Raw genomic sequence first — 13,341 nt, 5'->3', positions numbered from 1 at the left:
CTTTGTCATACATTGTTAAAATATTGTGACCGACAAATAAAGCTTTATTGATTGATTGAAAAACAAGTTTAAAACTAACAAGAATAATCAACTTCTCAACACTACTCAAAATTGAGTGACACCAGGATTGGAGTGGACACGACCGCCCCAGTTTCAAATGTTACCTCAGTAAGGACGAGTGCTCTGTGTGTAGTTTCAGTATGGACAGACAGAGTGCGACGCTGGGCGCGTGCGTGTAGGTGAACTCTTCCCGGACTGTAGCGTTGTACACCAGATCCTTGGTCAGCCACCACCCCAGCTCGCTGTCTCTGCTCTCAGCTCTCACACGCCTTGCTCCTTCAGGCTGGGGGACACCAACTTCACTCAGAATACTATCGATTAGTTTTTTACGCTACTTTGAATATTTTTCACTGAAACTTCTATTATAGTTTTTCTAAATAAGATCTTTGACGAAGCCGGGTCCCAGCGACCTCACCCACACGCAAAACATCTCAACTGAAAAAACATCTACCACATTAAAATATACACCTGTATTACCTTGGAAATACGTTTTTACTGTTTGGGTAGTATTCACCCATGTTTTACAATCGGCTTCGACAAAATATCATTTGATTAGCTTGATATCGTGTATATATACTAGTTTCCAGTCATATCTATTATAGTAAATACGTACATCTACTAAAATAAATAAAACATAAAGAACACACACTGAACATGGAATTAAAACCTAAAATTTAAAATAAAAATAATAAATTATGGAGTATCCTTATTTTCTTATTTACAGCATATCACATTTCATTGACTCCTTAACACTGTAAAATTCCTTTAACTTAAGCCACTTTGATATATTTGATTCAAATTGCTTTAAATGTCAAGATCTTATAATATTTATCGGACCTTATATCCTGGTAAGGAATTCTTAGGATCTGGTATCATACTCATGGAGTGTACATTGTGTTTCAAATCTACCTTTATTTTCTTTTACATACATTAGGTTATAGAATATATATATATGTTTAGATGATATTATAGATGATAGTACAGACATCAGCTACATAAGCCTAATAATTAAGAACCATTGTATGGTTTGTTATTATATGTAAAAACATGTCATAATTGCCCCTGCTAAGACCTTACCCTTTTCTAGCTCTCTGAAATTTTCCTGTCATAATGTAAAATGTGGTTATTTTTAGGTCCCTTTTGTCTCACAGGATCATTGGTTAAAACAACCAGGCGATTCTTGGTTAATTCTGATAATGTAAAACTTACGTTTATTGATCTTGGCTGGTGCTTTTTGGTAGTTTAAGATTTTCCATAGTTCTTGCAGTTTGTGCTACTGACAAAATAACACCTGCTCAGCACTGAACGTATCACAGACTTTTGCATAATTACTAATTGACACAATGAAAAACTAGGATTTAAGGAAAACATTATAAAAGTTAAATGGTTCTGAAGTTTACCTGAGTTGCTTTGGGCAAAATGTATTCGTAACAGTCACTGCAAATTCTGACTTTGACGTTGCCGTAACCACACACCTGGAACAAAATAAATTACATTACCATTAAATACACTGGAATATTTGAGAGATCTGGAAAATCAAGCTGCATTTGAATGCAGGAAAACTTAATTTGAAGTATTAAAAAAACAAATATGTGACATTTGGAATTATTTTAATAGAAATATGAAGAAATAATATTAGATTAAATTAGTTATAATTAAAACCATGATTAATTGTTCTTTTAGTGGTATTTAGAACATTTGTAAAGTATTAATGTATTTTCCAATTCTAAAATTAAATTAAAATATATAAAAATCAGGATTTATTACATTGATTGTGACGTGTGACTTGAAATACATTGCCCAGGTAAAAATAAACTAAAAAAAACCAAACTTTTTATTGTCGTAACATTATCAATATTACATAAAGAAAATAAAATCAAAGCCATTTTTAGACACTAATAACACTTTCACAGCTAATTCGTGAAACTCACTTATTCGTGGAATACATGCAGATTAACCCTTTGAGTGCCACAGCGTCGCTAATTTTGACGGTACGAAAAGTGCATAAAGTGCCAGCATCGCCAATTTTGACGTTTCGTATTTCGATAATATTTTATATAGTACAAGATTATTTTGGCCAAATAATCAGACAGCTGTATTCAATAGGTTCCAAACTATCAATAAATACGAGTTTTATGTTGTTTCTCTACTATTTTATTTGTGAAACTTATGTTGTTTGGGTACTTATCAAGAAGCCACTATTTTTGGTCGAGTTTTCCTTATCGGGGACAAAATAAATTACAGTATTAAAAACAACTGACTTTATTTAACCTATTTTGGAATTTACAAGTTATTACGACAATCAATTAAATAAAAAACTATAAGAACAACGTTTCATTATTCGAAAATGTCAGGCCATTCGTGTGTATATTAGGAGACGATTTGGAGATAGGAAGTATGACTCATCGAGTATTTTTCGATTCATTATGGAAGAAGGAACGTATAATGAAGTTTATTTTGATCTCTGATAAGGAAAACTCGTCCAAAAATAGTGGGCTGTGATAAGTACCTGTACGATGATTCTGTCTTCCAGTCACGCGACGTAGCGGACGAGTACCGTGTTGCGTAACGGCCTTTCTTGTTGTTTATGTGCCGATAACCAAGCATTTGAGTAAATACAAAATAAAATAGTAACTTATACAGTATTTTACTGTATTTCTTTACAAAAGTAATGTATGATTTGAGTCGTGTTCAAGCGTAAAACGTGAATTTTCAGTGTAAATATTATTAGGGTTATTATTTAGTAAATGTAAACTTTTATGTAAATATGTTAGCAAGTATTTGTTTCTAAATTTACTAATCATATTTATTTGTGTTTTATTAATGTTTTATTAGATATATTGGGAAAACTACATCATTACTAAGTAATTTCTAAACTCTGACAAATGAAGTACAGTTTATAAAATGTCTGTACCGGGCAGCATTATGTTAATACATATAATGCCATGTTTTTAAAAATCTAGAATAAGATATTACACATGGATTTTATTTAGAAACATATGGCCTTTATCATGGTATAAATAAAAAAAATCTTAAAAATACCGTATAAACACAAATTAGGTCAAAACTTAACTTTTTATACAAAAGTAAAAAACTTTTTTTATAAATACTGAAAGTTTTATATTTTTATAAATCAAATTTTATTTGTAACGATATGTATCATATTCTGCATTTAATAAGAAAAAAAAACAACAACAAAATGATGGAAATCTGTTTGGTAGTTATTTTACAACAGCTTTTTTCCCAAAAGCTTACAAATATGCGAAAAACAGCGTGGCACTTTATGCATATGCCTTCGGAAAATACCCGTGGCACTCAAAGGGTTAAATAAAACAATAATCAAGAGGTTGCTGTAAAGATAAACAAACAAACAAACACTACGGAGTGCACATAGTCCACAAATATCTTAGTGTTATTATTCAATACTCTCACCTTGAAACGGTGAGGGGAGCAGTTACCGCAGACAACTCGCCCACATCGCCGGCAGTGATGCCGCCTGTTGAACATGGAAAACCTGGTGGACTGGCAGCACATACACTCGGTCACCTGTACAACAGTCTGTGTTAACACTAGGCACTAGTGATGTGTCAAGGCCGAATCTCGAATCCACTGAATCCTAAACCAAGATTCGGATTCGAGAATCGATTGACGGTATTAGATATTTAAATCTGTGGGAATCCACTGCATCATTAATTATTGGCTGATCAACAGTACACAAATTAACAATCACTAAAACGTGTTTCTACCAAACTTTTCTAAATGTTCTAGACCGTAAATACATAACCTAATTCAATAATTATTCAAACTATTGTAAGTAATAACTCGCTTGCAGTTAGTATTTTCCCTATTTATGTTCACACAATGCTGTGAGTCTTCTGTGTTTATTTGCAGACGGCATCTGATCTGCTTCACGTACATTACCAAAAGTAAAAGTGTTTTGATCGTACTTTGTGTTTAAACCATATTGATGCTTTGTTTATTGTGGTGTCGGTTAATTCGTTTAGTTCATATTGAAAAAGTTGTGTCATCAGCGTAGAGAAGCGTATTAGCATCAACAGCCATTGTATTAGGCACAGAAGATAGATCTTTACTGTCAAGAAAGATAGATAGATAGATAATATTAGATTGAAAGTTGTAGCTATAAAAAAATACTTGAGACATTTACTACAAACAAATTCCTCTGGCAATGTTGATAAAACCAACTGTGGAGAAAAAAATGTTTATATGAATTTCAATAATTTTTTATACAAACACGAAAAATGATGTTGATTGAAATACAAGCAAAAAAGTTCACCTCGTCATTGGCAACCCATTCCTGCTTGGTAGGGGGAGTGTCAGGTGGTGTGAACTTGGTTGGTATCTCCGGGGTGAGTTGACGCTGCGTGGGGAGCTCCCTGGTGCGCACGCGGACGTCCACAGCTCGAGCAGCGTAGCGGCGTAACAGTGCATCCAGGCAGGGGGGTGACAGGGGGGAGCCAGGAGGTAGTGAGCTAAGCCGTCCCCGCAACGCTACCAGAATCTCTTCCAGCGTAGATATCCTTGTTGACATCAACAGCTGTTCCACCAACAGCTCCGGCTGGCTGGCGAGGTCTCGATACCACTCCTGAACACAGTGAATACCAACCGTTAACACATAATATATGTATAATATCCATATATATACACTATACATAATATTCTCTCAATATAGTGTGTGACCCGGCTTCCCTATGTTCATTTTAATATGAGGTTCTTACACTGTAGTAAACACTTTATTCATGACAAGCACAAATAGATTAATAAACGGTAAGAATTAGAACAGTTGTATCCAAGAGTTTTGATTATAAAATTGATTGAAGGACAAGAATAGCACGACACCGTTTTTGGAAGAAACTGTGCGTATTCTAGTAGATGTAATAAATAACGTGTTATAAGCGTTTCATCATTGGCTGGGATATTGCAAAGAAGCAAAGGGGAAACAATTTGAACACCTCCAATAACAATCTAGGTAGGTAATTTTGTGTTACTATTGTTATTAACCACTAAAAATTGTTAATGTTAAATTAAAATAATTAAAGCAACTTCCTGAATTTTGTGCTGAATTTACAGTTTACTTTTAAAATCTTTTAACCACCACCATTTTGAAACGGATAAAGCTTTAGAAGTGCAGTTTGCTGCAATTGTACTTCTTTGCTTGACTAGCCCTTTAAAGTGATGTGCATATCAACCTATGCTTACATTAAAAATGTTCCACTGACTTCTCGTGGACCGTTCCCAAGCAGGACAACACTGAATAATCTTAAAGTAGGAGTTTGTGTACAGTAATCATGTGTGAAGTTTTGTAACTTCATCTGATACGGTTACAATAAAATTAAGCCATTCTTGAACTCGCACAAGATCAGTATTGAAACTTTAGAGTGCTGTCATTTTGTTTAGGATTAACCTTTTAAGCTATAATTTGCGGCATGATGTTCTGCCTTTAAAATGGTATGCACATCGACTTGTGCTTACATTTAAGATTTTCCACAACTGCTTATGGGCAATCTCCATGAGGTGGTAAAGAGTTACTTACTGAATCAAAAGGTTCAATTTTATGCCCTATGCCACTGTACAAAGTGTTATGTTTGTACATTTACAAGTATAGAAGATATTTGACAGTTTCATGAGTTTTCAGCACCTCTGTATAAAATATATTCACATATAATTTTCTTTTAAGCTTCTTCGTTGCCGACTTCTTTGAATCCCTTCAGATGAATATGACTCCAGACTCTAGGATTCAAGTCTATGATAGTGTCAGAGATTTAAGATGCTGCATTAAGAGGAATGTGAATTGAAGCTAACTCAACATTCACACTGAATCAACCCTTCTCACCTAAGCTATGTTATGTTTAATCTGAAAGTAGTTCAAGATATGTACTTGATGATGAAAACGAAATAAATTTCCTCTCAAAATACACTATACAATTTAGCAAATAGAATAATTGCTTAATAAATGAATGATTCACGGCTTTTGAACAACATACAAGTTACTGGAAAACACAGAAGGGTTTTATTAGGTTATAAAAGTGATTTGTTTGAAGACGTTAGATATATTTTAAGTTTTGTTTAGTCCCCATCTTACGTGACCACTATTATATAAAGAGTAAGCCTACCTGTTCCTGCCAGGGGATGTGGTTGAGCATGTGTATGCCGATGTCGTAGTGGGTATATCGGAGTGCCTGCGAAGGCTTAGTGACCTGTGACTGCAGGAAGTGCACTATCTGCTGCAGGCAACTGACAGATTGCGCTCGTGCCAGGATACTCTCACAGATCTGAACTGCCAGCTCGGACGGCAGCAACTGTAGTAGTTCCTGGGCACTCACGTCTTGACCTCTCTCGAGCAGCTCCAGCAGCAACTGACCTATCAGCTGTCACAAGACAGATTGTTGTGATAAAACAAGACTGACTACAACTGAAATTTGTACAAAGGTATAGTTTAAAATACTACTTCTTCTACAATTGTATTTTTCAACCACTTAACTGACAAAATATTTGTTTCAAAACAAAATATTTCTAAAATCTGCTTCAACTCATTGAGGATCACTGATTAAATGAAGTAGCTTATCATGCAGTAGGGTGGGCCTAGGTGACAAGCACAGGTCGCAAATGCAACCCCCTTTTAAACCTGACCTGTCATTAAGTACATCGATGTCTTCTCTGGTTATAGGTCTGATCATGGGACATGGTCACCTGAGGAAGCACCTCTTCACAGAATCTGCATCCTTTGGGAGGATCCGCTCTGTAGAATGTGTGATGAGCAGGATGAAACTTCCAAACACTTGCTCTTTGATTGTCCTGCAATAGCAAGGGAGCGGTATGCCATCTCTGGTAGTTTGGACAAGGGTGGTGAATTTCCCCCAGGAGGACCTGATAGGTTGTTTTCGGTGGTTTGTGAACTGCTGAAATCATAGACTAGTAGGCCTCATGGTGTGCTTCCGGGATGTGTAAAAGACCCTTGAGGCTTATGTGCATGCCAATAGGCCACCCCATAGAAGAAGAACCCTTCCCATGCCTTAAAAGGATATATAAGAATAGTAGACTTTGACTGAAACGCAAAATACAGTTATATCCGATACTATAGATTATGTCTGAGTTTTTTAGTTCACAAAAGGCACGCTCCGTGCTTATCGCAGTTGCCAAGGAAGTATTTATAAACGACCTTCACAATGGCAGGGGGAGGGGAACACCCTTTGTCTAACCTTTAAAAACAAGATTTAAAGTATTTGTCAGGACAAATCATAAATATTCTGTGAAATATTTGATGATAATGTTTTTTTCCCAGCTGAATTGATTGGTCCTATTGGTTGAGGGTTAGCAAAGCCTTGAGAGGCTGAAAAATTTCATTTCTGCTGTCTGTCTATTTGTCTGTAGGATAACTTGAGGAAATATTGATCTATAGAATTTAAATTTTGCCTGAAACTTCTTTTCTACATGGGCTAGATCTAGGCTATGGTCCTACACAGTGGGGTCTTCAGGAGGACAGTTTAAGTATTTTCCTTAGCAAAACATGTTACATGATACGTGGTCTGGCATAATCCTGCCTGGTTTGGCAGCACAGTCTAATGCAAATGTGGCTTTATTGCTACCAACCTTATATCATGCACATAAAGTCACCATAGTGTCAACAGGACTGGACTTACTCTAGCATTACTGTCTGTTCCAGTTAATTTTTGTATCACAATATGGGAAGACATAGTTATCTGTGACACAGTACTCCCAAGGTTGAACAATCAGTATTAATCACTAGAAAGCTACCCTCACATTTACATTGGGCCAAAAATTCCATCCAACTCACCAACAGTATTTGGGAGGAATGCTAAATGTTGATGAGATCACTGTGGTAGAATCATTGTAGGCCAGGTGCACTTCACCCCTCATATTTACCTTGTACCAAATGTCATCCAACTCACCAACAGCATGCAGGAGGAATGCTCAACGTTAATGAGGTCACTGTGGTGGAACAATTGTAAGGCCATAAAAACTTACCCCTTGTATTTACGTTGTACAAAACGTCATCCAACTCACCAATAGCATGTAGGGGGAATGCTCAATGTTGATGAGGTCACTGTGGTGGAACCATTGTAAGGCCAGGTGCACCTCAACCCTCATATTTACCTTGTACCAAACCTCATCCAACTTACCAACAGCATGTTGGAGGAATGCTCAACGTTGATGAGGTCACTGTGGGGGAACCATTGTAAGGCCAGGTGCACCTAAACCATCATATTTACCTTGTACCAAACTTCATCCAACATTCCAACAGCATGTTGAAGGAATGCTCAACATTGATGAGGTCACTGTAGTGGAACCATTGTAAGGCCAGGTGCACCTCAACCCTCATATTTAAACTTGTACACCAAATGTTATCCAACTCACCAACAGCATGTTGGAGGAATGCTCAACATTGATGAGATCACTGTGGTAGAACCATTGTAAGGCAAGGTGCACTTCCTCACACTTGAGCAGCTCCTCCAGCACTTCCCAGACATCATCTGTGGAGGTCAATGTGCAAGCTTGTGTCACCTGTCAACACAAATTATTCACTTTGATCGCAGTTTCACAAGTTTTTCTAAGACAAGCTAACTTCCTAATAAGCAAGCTAAACTGTTGTTACATAAGACTTTGCAACATGTAATCTTATCGTGCTGTACCAGTTACACAAATAAGTAAACAACTACATAAGACGAATTCATTATTTTGATTGATAAAAATAAAAAATTCTGTTATTTAAATAATCAAGTTTTGTGTTTACTTAACCCTTGGAGCACTAACAGGGGAAAATAGAAAATGTATTAACTTCATTCATACAATGAGGTGAAGTAATCTTCGTTCCACGTAATATTGGTGATTGATACTCATTTTCTGAAAAGTCCTCACATAATTTCTATGTTTTATGTCAAAAAAGTTGTTGTTTGTGATGATGACTCTATTAACGTTACGCACAATGGGGGTTTCTAATATCTATCTTTAACATTACCGTATTGTTGATGTTACTGTTTGGATGATGTTTCATGATTGCCGACCCCCAAATATTTGTTTCCTTTATATTGGAAGCAAAGGATTGTCAGATATTCCCAGAGGATGGAACGGTAGCGTACCTTGCTGGTAGTCTGCATGCTGGTCTGCAGCTCCCTCGCCCTGGCCAGGTCGGAGAGTGACAATGCAGTAGAGTCCAACGAGAGCAGTACGTTGAGCACGGTGATACAACCCTGCAGAGGCCACTTGTCCAGGTTAGCCAGGGTCTGCTGGCACAGTCTCTGGGGGTCTTCCATGTTCTGGCAATACCTCCATCCATCTACACCAAACACTCATAAATTTGCACCACCAAAACTGAGTTTTTTCATTCGTGAAATTAATTTTTTATAATTTTCTTAGCACTTTATAAAGTGTTTGTTCAGAAATTATGAAATTTTGTGAGAAAAATGTCATTTCAAACCACTTTTTGATACACGACAAACATTAAAAAAAATATAATAAATTTTGGGAATATGATTAGAACTACATTTACTTCCAAAGTTCACTGAGAGTTGGCAGAGTAGTTCACTAACAAAAATAAGTATATAGTAACAATTGCGATCATAATGCTTTAACATAAATACAAAAACGCAATAGTGACATTGTTAATGAGTTGGTAGCTTGAAGCGTGGTGATGCGACTTGCATTATTACTGTTAAGAGGGTTAATATTTAAAGCATTATTATAGACTTGTATACAACTCCTCAGTGGTGCAACCCAGAAATTGTCTCTGAGGGGAGTCGAGACCACTTTAAGATCTTGGGGGATATGGCAAACCCCTCCCCCCCAGGTCACTAGGAAGAACCGAGACGTCTCTCCCATAAAATTTTTGAAATATTAAGTCCTAAAATCTTTATTTTATAGTACTTCCAAGCTAGTACAAAAGGGCGCCTAAGATCAGAGTGTATAAAGTTTCCAGTAAAGCCACGCTACCACCAATCACCAGGAAGCTTATACAGGGATAAATAAAATCTTTTGAGACAAACACAGTTTATATGAAGTGTATTTAACTAAAACAAAATGTAATCACAACAATACTGACCAAAGTATTGCATAAAACAGTTTACAGCAAAATTCAAAACCAAAGCTAAATATTGATATCTATTCTCAGATCAAAAAGTAGACATCCGAGTTTGAAAGTTGATACAAACTAGACTATTAGGCGTTTGAGACTAGTGTGAAGTAAAAATTTTTTGGGGGGGAAGAGGGAGAACTGCACAAGTGGCTCAGTAACAGGTATCTATACTCTATAGAAGAATTTTACAATGCAAATTCAAAACCAGTTTAACCTTAATCCTGTACATAATATTGTTGCTAATACTGTTCTCTAAGAATACAATAATTAAGTCTGTTGTCTATTTACCACGTGTGGGCGACAGCTGCTCCAAAACCCAATCACGGAAGTGTCGATAACGAGGGTCAGTCTTTGCGTGTTTCTCTGGGATAGAGGACAGCATGTCAAGACAAGCCTGCCAGTCCTGTTGCAGCACGGCGGTGTCGAGCCACAGCCACAGCCTATCGCTGTCTACCGTTGATTCCAATGCCGCCCTCATCACGTTATCCTCGTACAGTGCGGCCAGACAACATGTATCCTCACTCATTAGTTCCCGCTCCAGAGGTGTTGTCGCGGCGGGCGTCCTCACAGTCTCTACGCCCGACTCTATACAGTGGATCTTCTCCACGATCTGACCCAAGAGCGTATTTCTCATAAAGAGGTATTTTAAAACTTCCGCCCTTGTATATCTTGACTTCCAAATCTCATCATCTCTTTCATGACGACTATCTTTGGTCAAAATGACAGTTGAGTAGCTCTTGCTAACAGTCAATGCTACGTCCTTTTCAATGATTATCTCTGAAAACATCAGACGATTTAGTGACTTGTATTTAAAATACAAAGAGTGTAACAGAATCAATTTTAAACAAACATGTTAGTGTTGAAATATTTTTCATTGACCCTTCTTACACTAGTGACAAACTAGAGTTCAGCTGTTTACAAATCATTGCCTGAATAAAACACATTTATTTGTTATTTGCTCAATAGTGTAAGATCTTAAACAATAATAATGGTATTTTGAATGTTTCTTTTGTGAATAATTATTAATTAAAATTTAAAAATACATACATTTTGTACTTTTTTTCATAAAAACACCCATAATTACCCCTAACTTTATTTTACCACATACTTATAAAAATATCTAAGATATACAAAGATAAAGAAGACATACATCTAAAATAATATGTCAATTTGATACAAAATTGTTTGAAATTGGGTTTAACAGAAATATTACATAATTAAAATGCCTAGTATCAATGACTCACTCACTCCTCTTAAATTAGAATTTTGAAATTCAGAACTTGTGTCTAACGTTAGTTCTGCAAGAAAAAAAATATAGTTAATATAATTTTTTATTAACTTTGTTGTAGACACAAAACACATGAAAAGTGAATTTGGCTAGTTGAAATAACTAACCACTTATTAATGATATTAATAAAACAATAACAATACTTATCTCTATCAGTTACATACTTTGGTTATATCAGTCAATCAGGATAAGAGTATTATGAAAAATATTTGTTTATGATAATTAAGTGTTATTATTTAAAAGAATTGTTCAGTAAATCAAACTATACAGTAATCGATAGCAGTTTCAGAAATGTATGTAAAAGACCTAACCCAATTTTAAATGCTGATAATTCTTCTGCAATGAGTGAACAAAGAACGAATTTTAACGTTAAAACAAGCAACTACAAGAATTCTAAAATGGTATGATGTGATTACCTTTTCCAGCCATATCATCGCGTTTCAGGAACTCCTTGAGGAAGTCGGTGATGTGCTCGCGGCTGGAGTTGCTAATGTTGTCCACACTGTACTCACTCTCCGTGCCTTGTGTCAGCGTAACATAGTCGATGTAGTGACACAGAGTGACTGGTACGGTGACAGAGTCCTCCCCCACCTGAACTGTCGCCTCCACAAACGCTGCCATACGAGCGTCGATCACACGGTCTACATCGCGGCTCGGCAACATCTAATGTACACAAAAAAAAAACTAGGGTGTCTGATTCAGAAATGTTCCAGCATTTATATCTTCAAATTAAAGAAACATAAAGTAACAATAAGTATTTGCTTTACAATTAGACAGTTTCATTTGTTGCAAAGCTTAACTTACAAACAAAGTGTTAAAATCTATCAACAATAAATTTGGATGTTGCATACGTTGATCAGCAAAAAAACACCTAGTGATTCGTAACTTAAAAAGCGCATAATTACCTCGATTGATGGTGACAGTTTGTAGGGGTTAGCCAAGAGGAAGAGAGCTCTGGGGTCACGGGGTGGATAGACTGGTAGGGGTCTGCTGGCGACAGTCGAAGTCACCAGAGTGGTAGGGAATGGAGCAAGCACACTCCGTAGATCTGCTAATGTCACGTAACATTCACCGACAATGTAACCCACACTTTGAGCGCTCAGGTCTCGTAGACAGGCAGACGGAGAGACCAGACCGTACTCATCTGTAACATTCACCGACAATGTAACCCACACTTTGAGCGCTCAGGTCTCGTAGACAGGCAGACGGAGAGACCAGACCGTACTCATCTGTAACATTCACCGACAATGTAACCCACACTTTGAGCGCTCAGGTCTCGTAGACAGGCAGACGGAGAGACCAGACCGTACTCATCTGTAACATTCACTGACAATGTAACCCACACTTTGAGCGCTCAGGTCTCGTAGACAGGCAGACGGAGAGACCAGACCGTACTCATCTGTAACATTCACCGACAATGTAACCCACACTTTGAGCGCTCAGGTCTCGTAGACAGGCAGACGGAGAGACTAGACCGTACTCATCTGTAACATTCACCGACAATGTAACCCACACTTTGAGCGCTCAGGTCTCGTAGACAGGCAGACGGAGAGACTAGACCGTACTCATCTGTAACATTCACCGACAATGTAACCCACACTTTGAGCGCTCAGGTCTCGTAGACAGGCAGACGGAGAGACCAGACCGTACTCATCTGTAACATTCACCGACAATGTAACCCACACTTTGAGCGCTCAGGTCTCGTAGACAGGCAGACGGAGAGACTACACCGTACTCATCTGTAACATTCACCGACAATGTAACCCACACTTTGAGCGCTCAGGTCTCGTAGACAGGCAGACGGAGAGACCAGACCGTACTCACCTGTAACATTCACCGACAATGTAACCCACACTTTGAGCGCTCAGGTCTCGTAGACAGGCAG

The 13,341-nt window shown here is 37.3% G+C and overlaps 1 protein-coding gene across 1 annotated transcript in view; it reads right to left on the bottom strand.

Moving 5' to 3' along the window:
* The window catches only part of LOC124353078 (zinc finger FYVE domain-containing protein 26-like), a 29,981-nt gene extending 17,113 nt beyond the window's left edge, over window positions 1-12,868 (bottom strand). Inside the window, exons 1-10 of the mRNA XM_046802891.1 lie at window positions 12,362-12,868; window positions 11,873-12,119; window positions 10,457-10,945; window positions 9,177-9,373; window positions 8,455-8,601; window positions 6,192-6,446; window positions 4,355-4,663; window positions 3,493-3,606; window positions 1,461-1,535; window positions 165-343 (exon numbers count right to left, since the gene is read on the bottom strand). Of these exons, the coding sequence (XP_046658847.1) occupies window positions 165-343; window positions 1,461-1,535; window positions 3,493-3,606; window positions 4,355-4,663; window positions 6,192-6,446; window positions 8,455-8,601; window positions 9,177-9,373; window positions 10,457-10,945; window positions 11,873-12,119 (2,012 nt within the window). The 5' untranslated portion in view covers window positions 12,362-12,868. The remainder of the gene's footprint in view (window positions 1-164; window positions 344-1,460; window positions 1,536-3,492; window positions 3,607-4,354; window positions 4,664-6,191; window positions 6,447-8,454; window positions 8,602-9,176; window positions 9,374-10,456; window positions 10,946-11,872; window positions 12,120-12,361) is intronic.
* Window positions 12,869-13,341: the final 473 nt, after the last annotated feature.

Source organism: Homalodisca vitripennis, chromosome 1 (genome assembly GCF_021130785.1).
Source record: "Homalodisca vitripennis isolate AUS2020 chromosome 1, UT_GWSS_2.1, whole genome shotgun sequence".
NCBI lineage: Eukaryota > Metazoa > Arthropoda > Insecta > Hemiptera > Cicadellidae > Homalodisca > Homalodisca vitripennis.
The sequence above is the reverse complement of the archived record's forward strand: the minus strand, read 5'-3'. Positions and strand labels throughout refer to the sequence as shown.